The following is a 26,204-nucleotide window of genomic DNA, read 5'->3' on the forward strand; positions in this document are numbered from 1 at the left end:
ATAATTATAAATATTCTACTGTTCTAGAACTGTGGCGCACATCTTTAACCTCACCACTGAGGAGGTAGAGACAGGTGGAACACTAAGTTCAAAGCCAGCTTGGTCTAAATAGCAAGTTCCAGGCAATATAATGAAAACCCTGTCTCATAAAAGATAGTAATATTAATGTAGACCTTCACGTATTCTAAACAATCCCAGTATATCAGTTGGAGAATGGTTCCCCATGGATATGAATCTACAAATGTGTTTTAGTAGACTTTGCACCTAAAGACTTGCTATTAAAGTTCTCGAGGATATTAGGAAAATACGAAGTTCCTTCCTTCACAGGGAAGCCTCAGTAGTCACATACACACCAACATCTCACACACTCACACACACACTCACACACACACACTCACACACACATGCACACGCAAACATTCACATACAGATATGTACTGATCATAAAGCAACCCCTCTTCCCAGTACACAAAACAAATGCCTTGCACATCTTAAGCAAGCACTCTATCACTATGTCACATCCCCAGCCCAGGCCAGGTTCTAGTAGTAAATTAAAAATCTCCATGAATACTGTCATCCTCCAGTAGTCTTGGGAAGCCACATAGTTGTGGGATATTTTTTTGAGACTTAACCTTTTTGGAGCGCCTCTGTTACTGTAAAATTAGGGATCTAGCACATTCTTTCCTGTGTTTCTGTTCATGATAAATATATCCTTTGAAGATAAGTTTGATTTTTTTTTGTCAGAGTTGAAAGTTATCTAGAACCAATTTTGGTGAATTAAGTGATCAATACAGTAATATCTCTCCTTCAGTAAAAGATGAGCCATGGCTATGACTCAGAACCTAATTTGGAAGACACAGCATAGCTTTGGGATAAAAGGATATACTTAATTTATTCCAAAAGTTAAAAGGCAAGACTCACAGGTGCAGTGCAATGTTAGGACAAAAATCTCTTACATTCTAAGAGACTGGAACTTTTACTGGACCTCACAGCCAGAGTAATCACTATGCCCTGAGGTTACTTAAGACTGCTATCCTGCTGTGCACTCAGCCTATTTAACCTGCCTTTAGAATAGTGTAACAACTAACATTTTTTGCCTTGGGTTTGCCGTGTAATCAACATTTACACCTAAGCTAATGCATTGTGCAATCTTACATACTCTTCCACTACCCTGACCAGACTAATGCACCTGTGTTCTAATACTCACCTGCAGAAAGCAGCAAAAATGGATGTTGAAAGCGATCTTCTAAAAATGAATATCCACCATAAATGTTGAATCCAACACAGGGCTATTACTTGCTGAACAGTGATGTTACTTGGGTGCTGTGGAGTCTGTAACTTACTCCCTTGTAAGACTCCATTAAGATTTCAATAAAGTATCACTCCTTCCCTGGGATGCTTTCTGTGCTGTTCAATAGAGGCAAGGCAAGCTCTTTACAGGTGACAGACACAGGGACACGGACGGACAGATTCACAGGACACCTTTGGGACTGTATATGCAGAGACTGGAACAGCAGGAACAGCCTTGAGTCTCCTTGTCTGGCTGCCAGGACACAGAGAGCCTTTACCTACCAAAAGTGAAAAGGGGGAATAATTCAAAACAGGTGTCCAGAAAATTAATGGCAAAACTCTATAATTAACAAAAACAAAAAGCCGTTATCTTAGAGAAAATTTACACTAAGCCTTGTCATCACTAAACTTATGAATGTAATCACAGAAGAAAAGAAAAATCTTAAAAGTAGACGAAGAGACACACAACATTTCTTATAGAAGAAAAAAATCATTTGAATGACATCAAGTTTCTCACTGAAACCATTGTAGGTCAGAAAGAAAGCAGCAGAGACACGTGTGCAAGGTCTGCTCAGCAGAATCAGGGAAATGCAAGTGAATCCTGTAATGATACATCCCACACAGTTAAAATGGTTGTCACCAAAAGACAAAATTCTGGAGGGTATGACAAGAAAGAACTCTTACACACTATCAGTGGGAATATAAATTAGTACAACCATCATGAGAAACAGTATGGCAATTAAAAAAATACAATTGGAAACAGAACTACTATAAAAATCATGTAATCCTGCTCCTGGGCATGATTCCAAAGGAAATGAAGGAAGCCACTCTTTCAGGGCACCATGGTTACTGCTGCTCTGGTTCACAATAGACAAAAGGGAGCCACCCAAGCATCCATTAATGGATGAATAGATATAACATGGAATAACCATATAATGGAATCTTATTCCACCGTAAAAGTAATGAAATTCTGTCATTCCCAGCAGTATGAATGAGCCTGGAGGACATTGAGCTAAGAAACAGGAGTGAGAAAGCTAAAGATGTTCATCTCACTAAAGTAGAGTAGACTCGTGGTAACTGAAGTCAGGAAAATGAAAGGAGAGGAGAGGAGAGGAGAGGAGAGGAGAGGAGAGGAGAGGAGAGGAGAGGAGAGGAGAGGAGAGGAAAGAGAACAGTTGTGGTGGCTAGAATAAAAATAGCCTCCATGGGCTCATATGTTTGAATGCTTGGTCTCCAGTTGATAGAATGATTTGGGAAGGTTTAGGAGGTGTGGCCTTGTTGGAGGAGGTGTGTCACTAAGGGTTGACTTTGTGATTTCAAAAGTCCATTCCATTCCCAGTTCAGTTAGCTCATTTGCCCTCTCTCTCTCTCTCTCTCTCTCTCTCTCTCTCGATGTAAGCTCTCACCCACTGCTCTAGGGCAATGTCAGGCTGCATGCCGCCATGCTCCCAGCCATGATGATCATGGACTCTTAACCATCTGGAACCACAAATCCTCAAATGCTTCCTTTCATACATGGCCTTGGTCATGGTGTTTTATATGGCAATAGAAGAGAAACATAGACAACAGTTAAGTAGCATAGAAGCTGGGAGTTGTCTAGCTGGGTGGGAATGGTAGTGTACTTATGATCTCAACACTTGAGATACAAAGAGAGAATTCCCAGAGCCAGCTGGCTAGCCAGACAAGCCAAAATGGCAAGCTCTGGGCTCAGCAAGGGACCCTTTCTCAATAAGGTGGAGAGTAATCAAGAAAGACAGCCAACCTCAGGCTTCTGCATACACGTGAAGATGCATACACATACACATAAATAACACACAACTTTTAATGTTCTACAGCCTAATAGGTTAACTCAGGTAGGCAAAAATTGTATATTTCCAAAATATCTAGAAAAGAGAATGTATTAGGGTTCTCTAGAGTCACTGAACTTATGGAAGGTCTCTATATATTAAGGGAATTTATTGTAATGACTTACAGTCTGTAGTCCAACTAACCCAACAATGAGCAGCTATGAATGGGAAGTCCAAGACAATAGTAGCTGCTCCGTCCCATGAAGCTGGTTGTTTCGGTTAGTCTCTGGTATAAGCTGGAATCCTGAAGAAATAGTTTCCAACAGATGTAAGTACAAGCAGTCAAAGAAGACTGAATCTTCCTTCTTCCAGTGTCTTTATGTAGGCCTCCAGCAGAAGGTATGACCCAGATTAAAGGTGTGTATCACCACACCTGGATCTAAAACTTGCTTTGTCCATACTGACCTTGAACTCAGAGATCTGCTTGCCTCAGTCTCCTGGGATTAAAGGCATGTACTACCATACCTGAGCCTAAGCTTTTTATGGCCACTATGCCTCAAGATCTCCATGCCATGATCCAGGTCAGAAACTTGTGTCTTCCAGCCTCAAGATTTGGATCACAGGTGAGCCCTCCAATTCTGGACTGTAGGTCATTCCAGATATAGTCAAGTTGACAACCAGGAACAGCCACATCACAGAGGACCTTGAGTATTCCTCACACAAAGAAATGTACAGCGTTTGAGATGGTGGACATCTCGATCTGGTCCTCACACACTGCGTACGCGTACAGCAGTGTCACTGTGCTGCACCCCCTAAATATGACAACTATCTTATGCCACATAAACATCTTTAAAACGCCTTGTTTCATTATTGCTGAAAGAACAGAATGATTGACTGAGTTATCCATCCAGTGACAATATCCTTCAGAAATGAAGAATTTTGTACCACAAAGGAAAGAAGGAAGAAGGAAGGACAGAAGGAAGAGAGGGTTTAAAGAATAAGAGAATCTCCAAGTATGCTGAGAGGCTTGGGGACTTCAGACAGACAAAACCACTCCTAACAAGCCTTGAAATGTATGTTTATAGATTCTAAACCTGTTGGGTTGACCCTTGACTGAACATACAGAAACCCAAAGCAACATGTTGTTTAGATTTTTGGATTAATAAGCCACTGCAAATAGAGGAATTTCTTTTACCAGCATGTTAGGATATAGCACATATATGACACATTACACTTTGATGGTTAGTGCAGCGTTTTAACTTTATTTCCTTTTGCTTTGCCTTGCTGGGGATAGAACCTAAGGCCTTGTACTTGCCAAGCAGGTGCTCTGCTAAGCTGTAACCCTAGTCCTGATAACGGGTACCACAAGATAATGAATGTATACATCACCCACAAAATGGACATTTAGTGTCTGTGGGATCCCTCTCTCCTCCTCCTCAATTAGTCTTGGCCATAGGCAAGCACTTATCCTCTTTCTATTACTAAATGTGTGTTTCTTAGTATATTACAGGAATGGAATCATGGTGCAGAACTGCATAGGTACATGCTTAACATGTGTGTGCTTGTATATCTTTGTGAGTGTTTATATACATGTGTGTGTATGTGTATGTGTGTGATTCTATTGTCAAATGAAAAAAAATTCATTGGTTCCGAAAGTAACGACTGTTCTCTAGAAAACTCTGTCAAGAGAATGAAAAGATATGCTAACAATCACATATATGATGATAAAGAATGTACATTGAGAATATATAAATGGCTCTCTAAACTCATAAGACAATTCAACACTTTAGGTGCACCATGGGTCAGGTAAAAAAGAAGATACAAGGGCTTCAAATAAGCATAGGAAAAGATGATCAAACTATTGGTGACATAAATGCAAAGTAAGACACAATGAGTGAGTTCAAACCCAGTCTGCTCTATACAGTCAGCCCACGATAGACAGCAGCTAGAGACATCACTCAGCATCCCACAGTAGCTCCCTGCAACTCAGAATTTCTGGTCTGGAATGCCCATAGTGCTAAGATTAAAGGCTTCTGATCCAACATTTTGACTACAGGCCATGCAACAGCCATGCCGAACCACGTGTGGGATGGCCCAGACTGACTGTCCAGGGACTGCACTGCAGATTTTGCTTAGCAGAAAGAAGCTGCATTGGTCGATTTCTGAGCAACATGCCTATTACAGAACACAGAGGAGTCGATGCTCTCCTGGAATCTGAACCGTGAGAAAAGCAGGCCCCTAGTAAGTGCTGTGGGGTTGCGCACTGTGCTAAGAGACTTTGTTGGGCTAAGGATGTGGTTCAGTGTTAGAGCACCACTTATCCCTCCCCAGAGCTACAATTAAACAAACAATGCATTTGACCCTCTTGACCACTGGGAGAGATGAATATTAGGCTGGAACCCCTGAGCATCCTTGCACAGGCTGGGGAAACCCCGTCTGCCCTCCTTCCCCCAACCCTGTCTGCACAGAGAAACCTCCCCTGTCTGATTGGAAAACCTCAGGGCTAACATGAGGCTATCATCATTGCTCCTCTTCGAGTTTCACACAACCCACCAAAAGAGTGGCCACCAGGGGTTCAGTCCTTGACTGTGTATGGGCACAATCCTAGCTCCTAGCTCATACATCATCACCCTGCGCCCAGGCTCATAAAACTCATCTGCCTTGGCCTGGAAGCGTGGCTTCACTGCCCTCTGCCTGTGAGATAGGGATCCCACCTGAGAGCTGCCTCCTAATAAACCTGCCTGTATTCCAGACTGGCCTGAGCAACTGAATTGCAGGTTTTGGAAGTCGTGCTTTTGCTCATCAGAAAAGACCACTGGCAAACACTCAGATCCACCAAGAAGCAACAGTGACATCATCGATGAAGCAGGCCTTCTAAAATTGAGACATAGTTGCAACCTATCCTCTGATGTACTTACTATTCATTTTCTGTTGCTCCCTGTCCTTTTGTTGCATTTCCTGGCTCTTCCCCCTCTTTTCTCCTGAGATGTCAGGGTTTTGTTGTTGTTTTTAATATTTATTTATTTATTTATTTATTTATTTATTTATTTATTTATTTAATGTATACGAGAACACTGTAGCTGTCTTCAGACACACCAGAAGAGGGCACCAGATCCCATTACAGATGGTTGTGAGCCACCATGTGGCTGCTGGGAAGTGAATTTGGGGATCTCTGGAAGGAGTAGTCAGTGTTCTTAACTGCTGAGACATCATCTCCAGCCCCAGGGGTCCCATGCATATGAGTCAACTACTTTAATACTGAACCACACCCCTCGCCCTGTTCTAATTTGTTAAAGCCTATTTCACACCGTCTTCTTACCAGAATAGTTCATAGAAATCCAGGCTCAACTGGCTTAGAGAGAAAAGATGATCTTGACACAGTAAATGTGATGGTTTGCATATGCCTGGCCCAGGGAGTGGCACTATTAGGAGGTGGCACTATTTTGAAGGAAGTGTGTCACTGCGGGCATGGGCTTAAGACTGCTATCCTAGCTTCCTGGAAGCCAATCTTCTCATTGCTGCCTTCGGAACTCTCAACTCCTCCAACCTATATCTGCCTGAACGCTGCCAAGCTCCCTCCTTGATGATAATGGACTGAACCTCTGAGCCTGTAAGCCAGCCCCAATTAAATGTCCTTATTAGAGTTGCCTTAGTCATGGTATCTGTTCACAGCAGTAAAACCTTAACTAAGACAGTAAAACTGAAAAATCCATACTAGCTTCAGGCTGGGTTCCATTGAAGTGCTATAACACCAGCTGCAACAACAAACACTCAAACCCTTTGGGCCCCATTCTCTTTATAAAACAGCCATGTGAGAATCTCTTACTTATACTTAGTATTTTGTGCCATTTGATGTTTCTTATAAATAGTAGGTATCTAACTGTGATGATTTGAATAAGAATGTCCCACATAGGCTTATATATTTGAATGCTCAGGCTGTTAGTGGGGTTGTTTGGGAAGGATTAAGTGGTATGTCTTTGTTGGAGGTGTGTCACTGGGTGTTGGCTTTGAGCATTCAAAAGCCACAGCAGCCCAGTTAGCTCTCTCTATCTTATACTTATGGATCACATGAAAGCTCTCAGCTTCTGCTCCAGGGCCATGCCTGCTGCCTACTGCCTGTTCCCCCACTGTGATGATCATGGACTCTAGCCCCTTGGAACCTTGAGCCCTGAATTGCATGCTTTCTTTTACAAGTTACCTTGGTTATAGTGTTTTGTTACAGCAATAGAAAAATAACTAAGACACCAGCTATTAAAGTCTAAAGAGAATTATCTAAGAGACAAGTGAGTGGAATGTGGAGTTTCTCTAGGTATACAAACTATCATACATAGTAAAGTAATGCTGGATAAATTACAATCTGTATGTGTACAACATTGAACCCTAATATAATCTATGAAACTTAAAGGCAGCCTCTAGACAAAAAATCCCACAGCTCCTGCCTTAAAGGGAATAAAGGACAGTTCACTCTGAAGCTATTTTCAGTGGTCATGGCCCAGGAAACCAGTTCTAGGTTGTATGTTCCAGCTGGAAGCTGTTTCCTTGTGTTTTACTGAATAAAGAAAGCCATAAGTCACAAGTTTTAAATACATTGATGATAATCAGAGAGGTCATTACAGCAAGACAGGGGAAGGTTTATAGGCGTCAGATGCTATCTGATGGCATTCTTAGCTCGGCTTAGTTGTCTACAAAATTAATAGATAAGAATTATCTATTAGTCACAGGATACTAGTTCTAACATAGACCTGGGTAAGGAATGGTATTCATGGCGCTCAAGCTAGCCCCAGATGAGATAATTAGCTTCTGGACTTGAAACAATTGAACCTCACATCACTGCAGTTTTGACCAGTCAGTCTCTGCACATACAGTTTCTATCCTGGGATTCTATATATTCAATAGCAACACTAGATGACTGTAATAACAAAGTTTGGGGAAAGCTCTGGAGGGAGAGAGCGTATGGGCACTCTCTAAACTACCTACCTGAATGTCTGTAAACTTGGAAAAAATAAGGTTGCTTTTTCAAACCAGTAAGTTGAAACATTGCTGCACCTCTGTTACAATGTTTAAAATTTAAAGACTAACAAAGTTCCTGTCAGGGTCAAGGACCAGAACTTTGGGACACTAATGGTAACACAAAATTTCTACTTTGAAATACAGTTGACAGTTTCTAGTTTCTTATTTTGAAATTGTGACATTAAATTAATTACAAACTTATATTAGGGTTGCAAGAATCACTCAAAGAACTCACATGATCTTTCACTTAAACTATCCCATGGTCAACATTGGATACTTATGGACATTTGTGTCATAGATATATGGACAACAAAACTCTCTTCATTTTGAATTACTTGGTAGCAAATTGTTGGTTTAACATTTCTATTATCCATTAATGATACAGTGAAATTTTCTTAATAAGCAGGACCCTTTTCTACATGTCTATATGGTCACTTGTTCTATGAGTTCCCTCTGAATTGAAACATCACCTCCAGGTGAGAGGCAGATGCTCACAATCCCAGGAAATAAACAACCCCCCTCCCCAGCAGTAGAAAAAAAAAAAAGGTGAACAACTTCTAGGGAGAAGTCTCTGGCCTGGGTAACTCTCAGAGATACTAGGACTGTGGAGTGTGGGGCTCCCTGCAAGCTGTGCAGGTAGCTCACAATAGTAGCTTCCAGGGTCTTCCCTCTTGCTGGGGTGTGCTTTTTGCTGGTGTAGCTGCTTTTAAGTCATCCCTGCTCCTTTAAGTAACTCCTCACCCACATTTCTATTAGTAGCACCAATAACAACCCCAATGGTTCATCAAGTTATATTGGTGCATTCGTTACTTTGGGGTAAATTGTGTGTGTGTGTGTGTGTGTGTGTGTGTGTGTGTGTGTGTGTGTGTTGTGTCACCCCAGGAAAAGACTGTCACACAATAATTATTGTTTTATTAAATAAAAGTATTTTTACTATTTTGCATTTTTACTATACAGATATTAATAACATAGAAAGTGTTACACTTTAAGGTGTAATGGGTTTCAAATGTCTTTTTCTGTTACACACATGCTTCTTTATAAACAAAGTCCACAATATTTGATATTTAAAGCATTCCTAAGGATGGAGAAAATGAAACAATACTGGTGACGACATCTGACATTGTGGACCTGGATGACAAATACCTGGGGTTATTATAATGTTTCCTCTGCTTTTATGTTGAAAAAAATCCGTATTGAGTTTTTCTTTTGTAGTAGAAGAAGAGCAGTTGGAAACTGGAAGGATTTTAGAGATTAGTGTGGCCATATTCGTGATTTAGGAACTTTACTTTGGCTACAATAGGAAGAGCTGCTTAACATGGGGCAAGGATGAAGACGGCCGAATAGAGAGCCAGTGAAGAGGTGGTAAAAATGGGCTGCAGCTTAGGGGGAAACTGAGGACATGATGACAGTTTGAATGTGAGAGCTGAAAAAAAAAAAAAAAAGGCAGCACTCAACAAATATCTTCACTGTTTGTTGAGTTCTGCCATGTATCCAGGCAGGGGTCCCTGGAAACAGAACAGGTCTCCAGCTGAAGGAGGGAGGAGGTGGTTTCTAAAAGGCCTTTGTGTTACCTTGTCTGATCAGAGTGGTCTGAAGGTGAGATGCCTAAGTCAACATTACTAAGTGAACAAGATAGATGCAAACAAGATTGACAGAGACATGTCACCTAACCTAACTCGAGGCATGATAGTGCATTTTTTTTCTGAATTAAGCTACAGCAGGTAGACAACAAAGCAATAGCAATGTCTGAATAGATAGGTTACTTATATGCGTGAAAAAAAAATATGGTCAAATAGGGATGGTGGCACAGTCTCATGATCCTAGCGCTGAGAGGATAAAGTAGGAAGATTACTATGAATTCAAGGCCAGACCATGCTGCAGAGGGAGACCCTGACTCATATGGACACAAATACATCCCTTAAGTATGTAAAGTAGGGTGCAACATTTTACATGAATGTGAATGCTCAAATTTACATTAAATGAACTGGTCGGATAATTCTCTTTGTGGGATTTGAAAATGCAAGGAGAGAATTTCAGAGAGTCCAGAGAGCATGCATGAGACATTTAATTAATGATTCAAGGGTAACGAATGTGGGAAACAGGGTTTACGGTTTTTTCCTCCCAGTAGTCTCATTCTGGGAAGGTCAGGTAAGATAAACGATTTAACTCATGACTGCGCTCTAAAATTTTCCTCTCTCTAGCCAGGCAGGGTGAAGGAGTTCCAGCGCCTGTTTCTGCTACATACTTGTTTTGTGAAAACTAATATGTGTTGTCACTTTGACCTAAGAGACTGGCTCTCCAAAGTGTGTTGGCAATTCCTGACTCAATTTCTCCCCTCAGGAAGAAGGCAAAGCTTTCCCCTACTCTTGTTTTATTAGAAGTCTTGGGCCATGAGAAGTTGGAGCAAAACCCCGCCCACTGGCCTTCTCCGGAGTGGGCCAAACGAGTCAGCCGCGGAGAACCCCGCCTTCAGACCCGCCTCCTGGCCTAGGCTCCGCCCAAGGCCCTCTCACCTGCTCAGAGTCACGCCCCTAGGTCGGTCTTCAGCTCGAGACTCCGCCCCCAGGTTCGTCTCCCGCTGGAGATCCTGTCTTTAAAGCGCCTCCCCAGAGCAGAGCCACACCCCCTAGACCTGTCATCAGCTCGAGGCCCCTCCCCCAGACCCGACTCCGACTCGAGGCCCCGCCCTCAGTTCGGTCACGGCGCGGGCTGGAGCTCCCCTACCCACCCCAGAATCACCGCTACCTCGCCTAGGCCGCTGCGCCTGCCCCGGCCGCCATGGCTGGGGGCCGCGGGGCCTCTGGACGCGGCCGGGCTGAGCCACAGGAGAGCTATTCGCAGCGACAGGACCACGAGCTGCAGGCCCTGGAGGCCATTTACGGCTCGGACTTCCAGGATCTGCGGCCGGATGCGCGCGGACGGGTAGGAACGTGGTTGGTCTGGCCCGGTGTTCTCCAGTCTAGGAACCCAGCCAGACGCCTCCAGTCTGGGGCGACCACTTAGATCCTAAAGGCTTTTCATATTGCAGTTCCACTACCCTCACTTTCTGCCTCTGCGCCGCCACTGGTCTTGAGAAGGCAGCACCTGGCCTGAATTCTCTTTTTTCCCCGGTCGGGCTCCTCTCTCTGCTGTGCTTCTTATTCCCACTGACGTCCCCTAACCACCCTTCGTCCTTCCAACCATTCTTCCCCACACTGACTCGCCCCAGGCCTCGAGGTGGGTTGTGACTGCACATTCATAGTCACTCATTGCTACTTTGTGCTGGGGATGCTTAGGGGGCGTGGGTCCAGGTCTTGTGCTCTCAGCAAACAAACTCCCAGGTCACACTGTGTAAATCCCGTTTCCTGTGTGGAAGAACTTTTTGTACCTTCCTCCGAGACTTTTGAGGAATAGGTATAGAACATGTTTATTGTCGCTGTAATGCAGTGTTTACCGAGTTCTATTTAAAACATCACTTTCCTTTTTTGTGTGGAAGTTAAGCTGAGGGCAGTGACAGTCTCTCCCTATCCTTGAATAGTGTATCTGCCGAACTAAAATGTTCCTGAAGTTTGAAAGTACTTCTTTCCTCCATCTGCCTTACTTCTTTAACTCACAATGTCTGTCTTTTCTCTATATCTAGTATTTCTTTAGGAAAAGGCTTTACTTAAGCTGTCAGGGCCAAGATTCTCCCACTAAACCAATATACTTTTTAATTTAATGATTTAGACGCTAGGAACACAGTCATGGGTAAAACATGCACAAAACCCCTGCTGCCGGCGGGAAGCTTACTTTTTTAGGCCTTATTTGTAACTTTACATACAGTTATACATGCTTCTTGTAAATAGTAAGATAACCTACAGGTCATCTGGCAACTTCTCTGTTTCCAGGGAACCAGGAAGTAGGGCCTAGGCCACCAGAATAGTGTTACAGAATGTGCAGGGGACTCAGGGAGACCCAGCTGGCTTTTTTTTTTTTTTTTTTTTTTTTTAGTTTTTTTAGTTTTATGTTCCCAAGGTGCAGGAAAATGGAAGGAAAACCATCAGCCACTTTTAGGTAATGATACTGATAATCCTAAGAATTTACAGCTGATCCCAGTTAGCCCAGGAATTTACAGCTCACGGTGGCCTTTATAACCAAGAAGACTTAACCCAGAGATAGTGTAAAAGGCAGGTAGAGTTATTCAGTAGTAGACTCTGGCTCTGGATCACAAGCAATATCACCAACACTTTCTTTCATAGGCCTTTCAGGCAAATAATTGATGCTCAGTCTGATGAGTCAGAGGTTACGCTTTGAACAAGCTCTCATTAGCACCCGCTACTTGCCTTTCTTCAGGGAAAGGTTATTCGGTGCCACTATCCTGAATCTAGAACCCTTGAGGCCTAGTAGTTTTCAGAATACAGAAGTGTTCTTACACATAATCCGGGGTGTATGTTCCTCCTCCTTCCATGCCTGTGGGGGTGTGTTCACAATGTAAACGCAATGAAATAAATGTATGAATATGCAAATGTCAGCCTGAACACAGTGAGGACAATGACCTCTTCTCATTTCAGGTCAAGTTTACTGCCAGTAAACTCAGATCACTTTTTTTTAACTTTTGGGGGATATGTCATGGATTAAATGTCAGTTTTGAAACATTTCATTCATGGATAGTCAAACAGTTCAGAGTGTATATCAAAAATTAATTTACACATTTAAAAGTTTGGGTATCAATCATTTAAGATATAGTTTACAATTCAAGGACATTTAAAAAATACTACTTATTTATCTTGTCTAGCTTTCCGTATCAGCAGAGGGTCTGCTTCCTCCCTTGGGAGGCATTGCAAACCCTCCCTCCTTCCTTCTGTCTCTGGGTCCACTGGTTGTTTATGAGTGCACTTATCTCTTTAGCCTTTGTCAACATTGCATGCTCCGTCCTTTCATTTTGACAGTAAATGAATGAAAGCTGTCCCATCTAATTTGTATTTCATTGGTTAGAAACCATGTTCATGGTTTTTCTTTTTCTCTGAACTGTTTTTTGTTTGTTTGTTTGTTTGTTGGGTTTTTTGTTTTGGTTTGGTTTGGTTTTTTGGTTTTTCGAGACAGGGCTTCTCTGTATAGCCCTGGCTGTCCTGGAACTCACTCTGTAGACCAGGCTGGCCTCGAACTCAGAAATTCGCCTGCCTCTGCCTCCCGAGTGCTGGGATTAAAGGCAAGCATCACCACTGCCCAGCTCTGAACTGTTCTTATTCATTGATTTATTTTTCTCTTCTAAGGTCTATTTTCTTACTCAATGGTAAAAATGTAGATGTATGTTAGGGAAATTTTATTTGTGGTAACATGAAACAAAAATTTTCTCCTAAATTAATCATAGACATATTTATGTAATTTATGCAGTTAAAAATTTTTAACAGAATCAAAATGAACTACTTGTTTTCTGAACCACATGGCTATTTTATCTCCCTCTTCCCCATCTACAAAGCACTTCCCCATCTGAGGGCGGGTGCTCGCCTAGCACATCCTAGGTTTGATTTCTCAGCACTAAGAAACAAAAGTGGGGGGAGGAAAGACCCTCCCCCTGTTCCCGTGTTACCATAAAAAAAATAGAAGGAAGAAAGAAAGAAAAGAAAGAGGATAAATCGTCAGATGTTTTGTTTAGTTATTTAAATTATTTAACTATTTCATGACACACACGAGCACCACCTGACTCTAACTACTGAGTGTTGGGACTAAAGGCGTGTGCCACCACACCCAGAGACTTCATGTTTTTAAAGCTTCCATCAAATAAATGTAGAAATATCTTTTTCAAGAGGGTCTAGATCATGTTCTCCGGGTGCTGTCCATTCTCACAGTCTGAGAAACACGTGAAGTTTCCACTTCTGCTGCCAATCTGAAGTGCTGCCTCTACACACACACACACACACACACACACACACACACACACACACACACACAGGTTGCTAACCCTTCCATTTCAGTGCTTGGTATAAAGCTTTCCAAAGTTGATATTAGCAATTCCCAAATGTATTTGCATCTATTCCTTGCCACCATCTCTTTAATTTTCAATGCTGTTATAACATTGTTTTAAACTATTATAAATTCTTAACAGTCCTCGGTGTTTAACATTGTTGCCATTCACTGTACCGAATTTTCCTGTTTCAGTGTGAATGTTTAAATGGCCTTGCCTGATACCTTCTTCTTTCACTTTCTGCTGCTATAACATGCTACTACAAATTGGAAACTTTATAAACCAAAAACAAAGCACAATTTATTTCTTACAGTCCTAGAGCCTAGAAAGTCTAAAATCAAGGGGCTATACCTTGTGAGGACCTTGCTGATCATAAATAGCAGAAGGCATGGCATGCCAAAGGAGGGTATTCCTGTGTGCTTGTGTATCTCTTTGTCATCTTATAAAGTCACTGATCTCATGATTATGGCCCCTCTTCTAAATATCAGACTATATTAGGATCGATTAGTTTTCTAATACTTTTGAGGGACACATTGAAACTATAGTACCTGGTCCAATCCTGTTCGAATTTTTATTAAAACAAATTCTGAATGTTGTGATGTTTGTTCAAAATGGAGCTGAAGGTCATATTAAATTTTAAAGAATCTAATGTTTGTTTGTTTGTTTGTTTTAATTTGATGAGCAAATGTTTGAGAAAAGATAAACTTGGTCATTATAAACAAAGTATTCAGTTTTAGAGATGGAGGAATGAGGGAAATAAATATTTAAGGCATTTCATATAAATCTAGAGGAATGTTATCTAATTCCATTTTCTGAGCACTTGCCATTAGTATCTTTCTGGCTATTACTGTGTTCATTTTTTTTCCTGATATGATGTGTGTGTGTGTGCTTACACACGCACGTGCATGCATGTGTGCACGTGTGCATACTTACAGTGTACCGCAATATGTGTTGAGTCCAGAAAAGGATATCAGGTATCTTTCTCTGTTGCTTTCCACTTGTAGTCTTTTGTTTGTTTGTTTGTTTGTTTGTTTTGTTTTGTTTTTAATCGAGACAGGATCTCTCACTGTACCTTAAGCTCACCATTTGACTAGGCTGCCTCCACTTATCTCTGCCCTCCAAAGCTTTGATTATTGGCACACATAGGCATGTGGATACGTATGGGTTTTCTGTGGATCCTGGGAATTCACTCAGGGCTTCCTGATAATACAGGAGGCCCACCTAGCCATTCTTCCAGTCCATTGTCTCCGTTTTTTGGTTCTGTACAGATTTACAAGCAGGCTGCCCAGATTATCTCCCTTCCCCCATGGCTCTACCCTGGTCTCAAGTAGGCTGCTTCCATCTGAATGCTATTTCCATCTGGAAGAGAAAAAAAAAGAAGCTATGCTGATTAAAGTTTACCTTCAAATGCAAGGAGGACAGATAGCAGGAAACTAGGTAACAATTCTAGACAGATACCTCAAACTGGTTAAAGTGTGTGCCTTTTTTCCTTAACAATTATGATAGCTACATATGTATACACAGTAACTACTGACTCGTAAGTGTACTCAGCAATTATTCACACTGGGTTTGATGGACATTTATATAACAAATTAATTTCCCAAACCTCATCCTCACTTTGGTGCCTGTTTTATAACCCAGTGAAGTCTAATGATGGGACTGTCTTTCCATACCTTTGAGTCTTGGAACCTGAAGATTTTCAGCTTCATGAAGTTAAAATATTCAGCTTTTAAGGATATTGACCCTTTCCTCTAGTATGTATAACAAGCAAGTGTTTAGGAGACAAAGGCACCTGAGAGAAGCTTTGTTAAGCAGCTCTTTTAAAAAGTAAAAAGATTGGGTCTGGAGAGATGGTTCAGTGGTTAAGAGCACTGACTGCTCTTCCAGAGGTCCTGAGTTCAATTCCCAGCAACCACATGATGGCTTATAACCATCTGTAATGGGATCTGATACTCTTCTTCTGGTGGGTCTGAAGACAGCAACAGTGTACTCACATACATAAATAAATACATCTTTAAAAAAATGAAAGAAAGAAGATTTAGCTCAGCACAGTTGTAAAGCTTTTTTTTTTTTGTCAGCCACCTTTTGCTTTGGGGTCTGTATTGTTAGTCAAGGTTCTCTAGAGTAACAGAATTTGTAGAATGATTATCTATCTATCTATCTATCTATCTATCTATCTATCATCTATCTACTGTCTATCTACACACAGAGAAGAGGGGTATTAGAATGACTTAAAAACTGTGGTCCAGCTAGTCCCACTATGGCTGCCTATGAATATAAAGTCCAAGAAGCCCGAAGTTGTTCAGTCCACACGGCTGGATGTCTCAGCTGTTCTTCAGTACATGCTGGAATCCTGAAGAAGTAGGCTCTAATGCTAATGAAGGAATAGACTTGCTAGCCAGGGCTAGAGCAAGCAGGCAAAGAAAAAGAGCAAGTTTTCTTCTTCCATGCCCTTTATATAGGCTGCCAGCCAAAGGTGTGGTACAGTTAGAGGTGGATCTTCCCACCTCAAAGATCTGAATGACTTCTCACTTCTAATGGTTTAATTAGAAAAATAATCCCTCATAGGTGTGCCCAGTCATGTAGGCTTTAGTTAATCCCAGATGCTGTCAAGTTGACAACCAAGAATAGCCATCAGAGAGCCTTTGTCAAGGCAGTGGCCCATTGTGAGATATGTATGTAGCAGAGGACCTTTCACTTCATGGTCGTACAGAGGAAGAGAAGGGCTGTATATATATGAACCCTGGAAAGTGGGAAGGGCTTCTTCTTAGGGTGAACTTTCAGTTGTTGAGGTTTAAGGTTCTTTGTGTCCTGAACATACCTTACAAAAAGCCATTTCCTGTCTTCTTGAGTGAAACCTAGGAAATATTCTGGTCTAATCTCTGAAAGAACTCTTCATTGAGTTATTTCATTATTTGAGTTCTACATTATTGTTTTTGACATTTTTCTTTCAGTAAGTTGGTGGTGGTTAGTATTAAATTAGCTACACATGAAGAGAACCTAACAGTGATATTTATTACATAAAAGCCTGGGGCTCAGGAGCTCTTCCTTCTTGCTAAGGATGCTCTGTCCTTGATGTGCCCTTGTACTCTAACACTGTTATCTGAACTCCAGCCTTCGTAGCTTTATTCCAACCTGTTTGAAAAAAAAAAAAAAAAAGGTGTAAAGAAACTGCATATGAAGTTGGGCACAATGGTACAAACACATAATGCCAACCCTCAGAAGGGTGAGACAGAAGGATCTTGAGTTCAGGGCTAGCCTGGGCTATATACCAAATCCCAGACAACAGCAGAAACTGTTGTATCCTTTTCTTTTGTTTTTGTTGTTGTTGTTTGTTTGTTTGTTCCATTAACTTATTTATTCACTTAACATCCTGATTGAAGCCCCACCTCACCTCCCAGTACCCCCCTCACCCAGCCCCTCCACCATACCTACCCTTTTCCTCTGAGAAGGGGGAGGTCCCCCTCTGGGTACCAACCTTCCCTGACGCATCAAGTCACTGTAGGACTGGGTACATCCTCTCCCACTAAGGCCAGACAAATTTTCTCTTAAGATAATTTTCTCTAAATTTCACATGATCATTCTTTAAAAATAAACAAAACCCCAAAAAAGACTTGTGGTGCAGGGGACTAAAATCAGGGGACTAAAATCATGTGCCAAACAACAGCTCCATCACTAGCCCAGCATATGACAGATCTCGATTCTCTTAATTTTCCAGAAATTAATTCATTGGCTAAACCTAGCTGCAAAGTAGCCTGGGAGATGTACCCAACTAAACTGTCCAGTTCTATTGCTACAAAAGTAAAGGAGAGATGGATAATGAGGATAACTAATAGGCTTTTCTGAGAAATACCCCAAAGTCTGTAATCTGTAGGGGAAATACTACAGGAGCCATTAAATTCTGTCAGCCAAAATAAGGACCTTAAACATAGCCAGCCTGTTGCTTCTGTGGCCTGTTCTTCCTTCTTTGGGTCACCCTCACTTGGAACTCACACTGTGGCAAGTTGTTAGGCTTCATCTCAGCTTGGGTCATTCCTAAGTGGCTGTGGTCTGTTCTTACATCTGAACCACCATCACTCGGCTCTTGGGCTCTGGAAGTGGAAAGCTTTATGCCAGGTGTCTCCTCACTTCAAGTCATGTTCTATCCTGGTTTCTAAACATTGGTTTTGGTGTTAGCTACCCTGGCCCTTTCATCCCTCGTGGTTCTGTGGTGTTGCCGCACTGTGGAGTTATCTAGACTGTGACCTACCTGGGGCTCTGTGGCTGCTCCATCCAAGGAATATTTACTGGATATGTTTTATTCAGCCCAGAATTCTACAGACCATTACCGTTCCATGATCCCCAGTGGTCCTGGGAGCTGGCTCTCAGAAGCCTCTCCTCTAGTTTTCGAGCAGTCCTTACATGGATTCATTTGTACTTCATTAAGTGCAATCGTGTCTTAGTGTTGTATAGTTCTCCAGTGAACTACTGCCTCCTTAAGTTTGCTTCCTGCTTCAGTGACTCCAAGCATTTAGCCATGGCCTGCAAGACCCTTTCCCAAGGAGGTTAGTTACATCCAGATAGACTCATTTTCTGTGTGATAGAGATTGGTCTGAGCAGCTAGAGCCAGGCTCACTCCAGGAGACCTGATGGCCCCAGTGTTCTAGGGAAAGTTCTGAATGTGCAGTGCTCTTCTCCATCTCAGTGGTCTCTATCAGCTTTGCCTTCACTGTCGGCCTGGTTCCAGCGTAGTCATTCTGAGGAACTCAGAAAGGTCAGCATGACTTTTCACAAAGCAGACAAGACAATCCTTGGCTTGGCCATCATCAACAAGAGTGCCCTGGCTGGGATGCTCTAGCCATGCAGGCATGTGCACTCAAGGGATGTTGTGTGAAGCACCTTCAGCACCACACAGTCCAAAAAACCTAAACAATTCAAGTGAAAGCTCTTTGAAGGTGATTTTATAACTGGAAAGTTCATTTTGTAAGACTTAGAAAAATGCATTCTTAGAATTGTTCATAGTGTGGGATCTACAGTGTTAACTATAGATGTTTTTTTTCCATGGGTAATCCAGTATAGATGCCAAACCCTTCTCCTTCCTACTCAGTAAGAGGACCAACCACAGGTATGCTGTCTGTATCAGCTAATAAGCATTGATTCAGCACTTGTCAGAAAACTGACAGGAAGGAATGTTGATCTGCTTTCAGAGATAACTTAGTCTGTATACCATCTTCCTGCTTCAGCATCCCAGAAACTAGGATTAGAGCCGTGAGCCATGGTTCTTGGCTCTCCCTTTGGTATTAAAATATCTGCCCTCGGAGGATAGCTCAGTGGAGAAAGCATTGGGCCTCGAACTTGAGGACCAGAACTTGGACTCCACAGGCATGGTGGTTGCCTGTGAACCCAATACTTGAGAGACAGAGACAGGGTCCCTGGGGCAAGCTGTCTGGTTAGTCTAGATGGAATTGGCAAGCTTTGAGTTCAAGAAACCCTGCTTCAATAAATCTAGGGTGATCAAGAAAGATACCCTGACATCAACCTCAGCATCTCTATGAAAATGCACACAATGTGTTTTCACTCCCCCTTACACACACACATGCACCCATACATACACATGAACCCATACACACACATGCACCCATACATACACATGTACCCATACATACACGTGCACCCATACACACACACGCACCTGCTCATCTCACACATACTAAAAAAATTCTGTATTGTAAAGTACTATATATTAGAAGAAATAATTTTTAAGATTTATTTATTTAAAAAAAAAGATTTATTTATTGTATGTATATGAGTACACTGTAGCTGTCATCAGACACACCAGAAGAGGGCATCAGATCCCATTACAGATGGTTGTGAGCCACCATGTGGTTGCTGGGAATTGAACTCAGGACCTCTGGAAGAACAGTGAGTGCTCTTAACTGCTGAGCCATCTCTCCAGCCTCCAAGAAATAATTTCTTAACAGAATGTTAATTGGTGATTGTAATGTCTTTTCAAAGTTTATGTTCAGTGAGATAATAGTTTATAAAGATGTGTCTTGATGTAGAAAGCACAGGTAAAATTTTGACTAGCTTTCTCTCCATGTGTCTATCTCTAAAATGGAGCCGAATAATCTTCTAACTTTGCCAGACTCTTGTCAGAAAATAAATAATAATATAGGTAAAGAGTGATTGATAGGACTTAGAATAAGCTAGGCAGGTAAGAGGAGTAACCTCAGCTAAAAGATTGGCTGTAAATTGGTAATTGTAGAAACTGTATGGTGGGTACAAGGTTCTATCCTATCATTATCTCTACTTACCTTTGACATTTTCCCTAATTAAAAACTTCAAAAAGAAAGAGAGGCTATTTGGGGCTCAGCCAAAGGACCTGCACTTCCCAGCCCAGGACTGCCTGTAACTACAGCTCCAAGGGGGTCCAACACCTTCCTTTGGCTTCTTTAGTACCTGCCCACAGGTGGCATACATTCACATAAACACACACATAACACAGCTAATTTTTGAAGTAATGATGAGAACTCCTTGAAATGTAGCTGTGTAAGAAGAATGGTCACATATCCTCAGAAGCATCAGATAGCCACTTTCTCCCTATCAACAAAATAACTCCTGTGCCAATTCTCTTGGCATCTTAAGCCACAATGCTGTCCTGCTGTGGTGGAGAGTGGTTCTGCCCCACCCTCTGGGCTCCTCTAAGGAAACCCCAGCCTCTCCTCCTCACTGTCTCTCCTTTTTGACTCCCTGGATGCTGACCTTCCCAGCTGCCTTGCTGGATCCAGGATCCGCACTACGCCAGACTGCTCTTCCGGCTGTTCCCACCAGCACCCTCATGGGCTTTAGTATCTTTCCTATCTTTAAAATCAAAACACCACCAACAACAAAATCTCTCCCTTGAGTTCATATCATCCCCCCTCTCTCAATCACTCCCAGCCCACCCACCTCTGCCGTGTTCCCTGTCCCCATTCACATTCAGCCTTGAAGGAGCTGTCTGGGTTTGCAGTGTCCACTTGTTCACCTAGCTGTCACTCCTCAACATACTCTCTTGTGTTTGATGCCCATAACACTGATGGTCAAGATCACTACCTGTGGCCTCCATGGCCCCAGCCATAAAATCTGCTCTCATCTTTCACTACCTGAGGGATCAACGGGCACAAGACCCTTCCTCTCCTTTGTGTCCTTCATTGCCTGATCTCTCTTAGCTTGATCTCAAATTCATTTTCTCTTCCCCCTCCCACACTCCCTCCTTCTGTGGATGTCCAACATTGGCTTAATCGTTATAATGATTTTCTTGTTCGTTTGAAATTTACAGTGCTGGGAATATAACCCAGACCCTTATACATGCAAGGCAAACACTCTACCACTGAGCTACATCCCCAGCCCTGTTCGTTTTTATTTCTGCCTTCAGTCTTCCCCATTCATTCCTTATTCAACAGCCAGAGTGTTTTTTTTAAAAGTGTATATTGTATCTTATCATTGCCCATCTTTAAATCCTGCCGAGTTTGTTGTCTGGCTGACCTTTCTCAGTACACCTGCTTTCCTTGATCGCCCTTCACACATATGCCCCAGGCCCACTGGCCTCCTTTTGGCCTTTGGGGGCACCCATCTCTGCTCAGGATCAGCTTATCTGCCTAAACCTTCCCCAGTGACCACATCTGAGCATGTTCCCTCATGCCTCAAACACATTAAATGATCAAAGTGCTCATGTAAGAGTCCTGTAGAGGCAGGAGCTAGCTTCTTGTAAGAAGTACTAACAAAAAATTGCCCATTGAGACAACTGTAAGCCGCTCATAAATATTTTTGGTGAGATCAGGCTGGGCCAATTCTGTTCAGATTTCAATCTAAATACAGGATGAAAACATCCAATGTCTAAAATATGAATTCTAAAGTACTCCCCAAAGAAAGTTTTAAAAATCTACAACTATTTCAAAATCTAAAACCTCTACAATATGAAACACGCCCCAGGCATTTCAGGCAGGTATGGTTGACCTGTGTCCCCTGCTCATGAGGTCTTTTTACCGTACCTGTTCAGGTCACTCAGCCCTGCTTCCTTTGCGGCTCTCCCCGTCCTTTGCCTCTGATCATCTGCCCTCTAGTCTGTATGTGTTTGATGGGGCCAGGTCTGTCTAGATTCACCTCCCGCCTCCAGGCCAGCACCTAGCACATAGTTAACCAGTAACTTCTAAGGAGTGGAAGCCCAGTGGGTGTTTTTCTTCAATCCTTTGATACCTTTGACAGGAAAATGTATTTTTTTCTGACATTTTCACTTTTAAACCATGCTTTTGGAAACATGACAGAATACTTCTGTAAACCATAAGTACTTTCAAAACTTGGGAATAGAACTTTTCAACTAAGGTGATCATTATCATTCTCATTAAGATTGTTTCTCCAGGGGATAGAGAAGGTGGTGCAGTGCTTGTGAGCACTGTCTTTTCTTCCAGAGGCTCGGAGTTTGATTCGAAGCTCACAGCTGTCTGTAACTCCAGTTCCAGGGGATCTGATGCCTTCTTCTGCCTCCACAGGCACCAAGCACACATGTAGTGCACAGAGATAGATGAAGGCAGAACACCCATACACATAAAATAATAATTGGTCCTCCAATTGGCTGGGACGGTGTCAAGCAGCTGTAACTTAGTGTACAGGGACAGGTGGGGAGAAGGAAAAACCCTACGAGATGTGTTCTTTTTCTCTTTTAGGTGAGAGAGCCTCCTGAAATCAACTTAGTTCTTTACCCTCAGGGCCTAGCTGGTGAAGAAGTATACGTGCAAGTGGAACTGAGGGTTAAATGCCCACCTACATACCCAGATGTGTGAGTACCTGTATAAGAAGCTTCCGTGTCATTTCGCTTTTCTGTTTTGACAGCATAGGAATATTACAGTTGGGAGCATTTCCTCTTTCCTTCCTTTGTCTGCCAATGTAAAGTTTCATTTCCCATCACCTATATCTCAGTAACACTATATCCGCCCTAGACTTTTTGCAAAGCAGCCTTTAAGTCTGCATATAGCTGTAGAGTGCTCACTACCGATGCTAATATTCACTCATTGACCGGATGCTAGTATTTACTCATTGACCACCTTTTTGCTTTTGCAACTTTCATGCTTATTTAATTCTTTGTAATCTAGAGAGAAGGAAGGTCTATACATATAGGATAAAGATGTGGCGAGCATTTAAAGTGCTTCCTTTATAGCCATTGGAGATGAGATGACCTGACCTGCCCGGCCTTTTACTGCCTGGAATAAAGAGAGGAATGGAGCTACTGTTTTTCTCAGTGGAGCAGCATAAGTCTGACCAGGTGGTACAGGGTTGTCCCCTGTGCTCCAGGGCTGTCCCCAGCCCTTCAGACCTTGACCATCCGAGCCCCTCCCCACCAATACCTTGAGTATTCTCCAGTGGGAGAGGCAACCAAAACTACACATAGATGTAAGCACTCAAGAAGCTGACATCACCACTGGGCATGAAGCTAGAACAAAAGCATCTCCATGAGGACTCAGCGGGCTCTTCTGTAAGCATCCCCAGGACCTCCGATTGGCTGGGACAGTGTCAGGCAGTTCTAGCTTAATGTGCAGGGACAGGTGAGGGGTCGTGGGGAGGGTGGCAAATGGAAGGAAGTGCTCCTTTCCTCAGTGGGTGGGGCATGAATGGAGGCTGTGGATTTAAGAAATGTCGAAGAAGAATCTCATCGATTCAGTCTGAGCTTCCTGAAGTCAGTAACTCCCGTGCTTCTTGAGAGAGCGTGCATAGATGCTTGTGGGAGGTTGACTCATGAGAAATGTAATTAAGTTTATGAAATAAAATTAAGCCAGTGGCTCTCTGGCTTTTGTTTTGTGCTTCATGGTGCGGTATACATGGTGTCTTTGCTGACACTGCGTTAGTGCAGATGGCTTAGGTCAGGGCTCACTTTCTCAAGAATGTTATTGCTTAAATGCCAGGTACAAGCCCCCATGCTCTCGACGTATAAGTTGTGGTTGTAAACATGAGCATTCTCACAACCTCCTTAGATTAGATAATTTGCTAGAATGACTCACAGAACTCAGAACAAGTAATTTTCTGGTTTGTTGTAAAGGATTTGATCTAAAATAGCCCAAGAAGGCTGCATAGGCCAGAGCATAGGAAGGGGTATGGATCTGAGTGTCCTCTCCAGGCCACCATCCTCAGCTCTTCCACATGCTTGGCAGCTCACAGTACCCTTGAGCCCTGCTGTTCAGGGGGCTGGGCGAGGTTTTGCTCTCTAGGCATGACTGAGCAGTAATTAAGTCCATGTAATTAAGCAGTAATTAAGACCATGGGCGATTGAGCTCAGTCTCTAGCACCTCCTTCCTCCTTAGGGGACTGGGGTATGGTTGGAATATCTCATCCCATGGTCAAGGCTGGAGCTATCCTAGCCACCTTCATCCTCACACTGTGCTGGCACCCAAGCAAGCATTAACCCTTCCTCATAAACTCTGCTCTGGCTGAAAGGGTTCGTGATGAAGAACATAATATGCTCTCCTAAGCTCTGCCACTCAGGAAATTCCAAGGGCAGTGGGGCCTTTGAGCCAGAAACTGTGGCCAAAGATCACAGGTAACATATTCTTTATTGTGCCATAGACTCAAGCACTCAAATGTTTGTTCTTGAAAAGTCAACATGAAAAGCCCAGATATGTGCGTACTGAAATACTAATTATAGCGTAATTTCTGAAAGCAAATAGACTAGAGCCAGGCAGCAGGCCCATGCCTATAGTCCCAGAATTAAGTCAGGGAGATTGTGAGCCTGAGACCACAAAGGAGAGCCTTTGAGCACAGTTTCTTGCCTTGGAGCTCCTGTTGGGTTAACAGGAGATGTTTGTTAGTTGAGCTCTTCTGTGCATGATGGAAGGTTGAGTCACAATCCTGACTTGCCTGTTAAAAGCTCGTTCCTGGGCTGCGATAACCTAGAGTCTGTAGATCTCCATAAATGTCACCTGGGAAACTAAAACTCCCCTGGTCGAAAAGCTACTTCAAAGAACTAGGCAGACAGATTATATGTCCATTTGATACGAACATGGAATGACTTGGGGCTGGAGAGATGGCTCAGTGGTTAAGAGCACTGACTGCTCTTCCGAAGGTCTTGAGTTCAAATCCCAGCAACCACATGGTGGCTCACAACCATCTGTAACAAGTCCTGATGCCCTCTTCTGGTGTGTCTGAAGACTTCTACAGTGTACTTACATATAATAAATAAATAAATCTTAAACATAGAACAACATAGAAATGCTTAGAACTTAGAAAGTTTAAAAGTAATCTCATCAACCACACAAAACTATCATGTCAAGGACATAAAGTATTAGTATGATACATGACAAGTTTGTTCTGTTAATATTGCTGTATAGTTTGTTTGTTTGTTTGTTTGTTTTTTGAGACACGATCTCGTTGTGTAGCCCTGGCTGGCCTGAATTCAATATGCTGACTACCTAGCCTCAAATTCACAGAGATCCACCCACCTCTGCCTGAGACTGAAGGTGTGTATCACCACGCCTGGCCAAAGAGGAGAGGCTGGAGAAATGTCTGAGTAGTTAAACACACTGGCTGTCCTTCCAGAGGACCCACATTCAAATCCCAGCACCCACAAGGTGCTCACAACTGCCAGCAGCTCCAGTCCTAAGCGATCTGACACCCTCTTCTGGCTTCCATAGATACTGTGGCATACAGACATAAATGTCAGCAAAACAACCATCCATACACATAGCATAAGAATAGATCATTTTTTAATTATGTAAGTGCTGGAGGGATAAATCAGTGCTTGAATAAGCACAAGAACCTGAGTACTTGTTTCCAGCACATAAATAAAAAGCTGAACATGCTGGTGTGCATGGTATTCCCAATGCCTGTGTCCCCTGGAAGTGCTGGCCAGTGCTGGGACTCACCTGATGAGGGAGTCCCAGGTTCCAGCGATAGAGACTGTCTCCAAAATCAAGGGGGACAGCTCCTAGGAAGCAGTACCTGATGTTGGCCTCTGTCCTCTACAGGCACAGACACACATGCACACATTCACCTACACACATTCACCTGCACAAAGACACACACAGAAACAATTGTGTAAGGCTTGATTCTAGGGACTGCTCCAGTCAGTTTAAAATAATGTGATATAGGAGAACACTTATGCACAGTGGTCCTTGATTCCTCTGTGTGAGAGAATCCTGGGTGTGGTAGGCCATCTGTGGACTCGACATATTGGCATTACTAAGGTTTTT

The 26,204-nt window shown here is 42.6% G+C and overlaps 1 protein-coding gene across 7 annotated transcripts in view; it reads left to right on the plus strand.

Annotated features, from left to right (window-relative positions):
* Positions 1–10,739: 10,739 nt before the first annotated feature.
* The window catches only part of Eif2ak4 (eukaryotic translation initiation factor 2 alpha kinase 4), an 86,652-nt gene continuing 71,187 nt past the window's right edge, over positions 10,740–26,204 (plus strand). For 2 of the 7 annotated variants that reach the window (NM_013719.3, NM_001355383.1), the window contains exons 1-2: positions 10,774–11,009; positions 22,692–22,804. In NM_013719.3, the coding sequence (NP_038747.2) occupies positions 10,866–11,009; positions 22,692–22,804 (257 nt within the window). In that variant the 5' untranslated portion in view covers positions 10,774–10,865. Of the gene's footprint in view, positions 11,010–11,268; positions 11,304–22,691; positions 22,805–26,204 lie in introns of those variants that run through there. The other 5 variants (XM_006499626.4, XM_006499627.4, XM_017318909.2 and 2 more) reach the window with 4 other exon arrangements.

Source organism: Mus musculus, chromosome 2 (assembly GCF_000001635.26).
Source record: "Mus musculus strain C57BL/6J chromosome 2, GRCm38.p6 C57BL/6J".
Taxonomy (NCBI): Eukaryota; Metazoa; Chordata; class Mammalia; order Rodentia; family Muridae; genus Mus; species Mus musculus.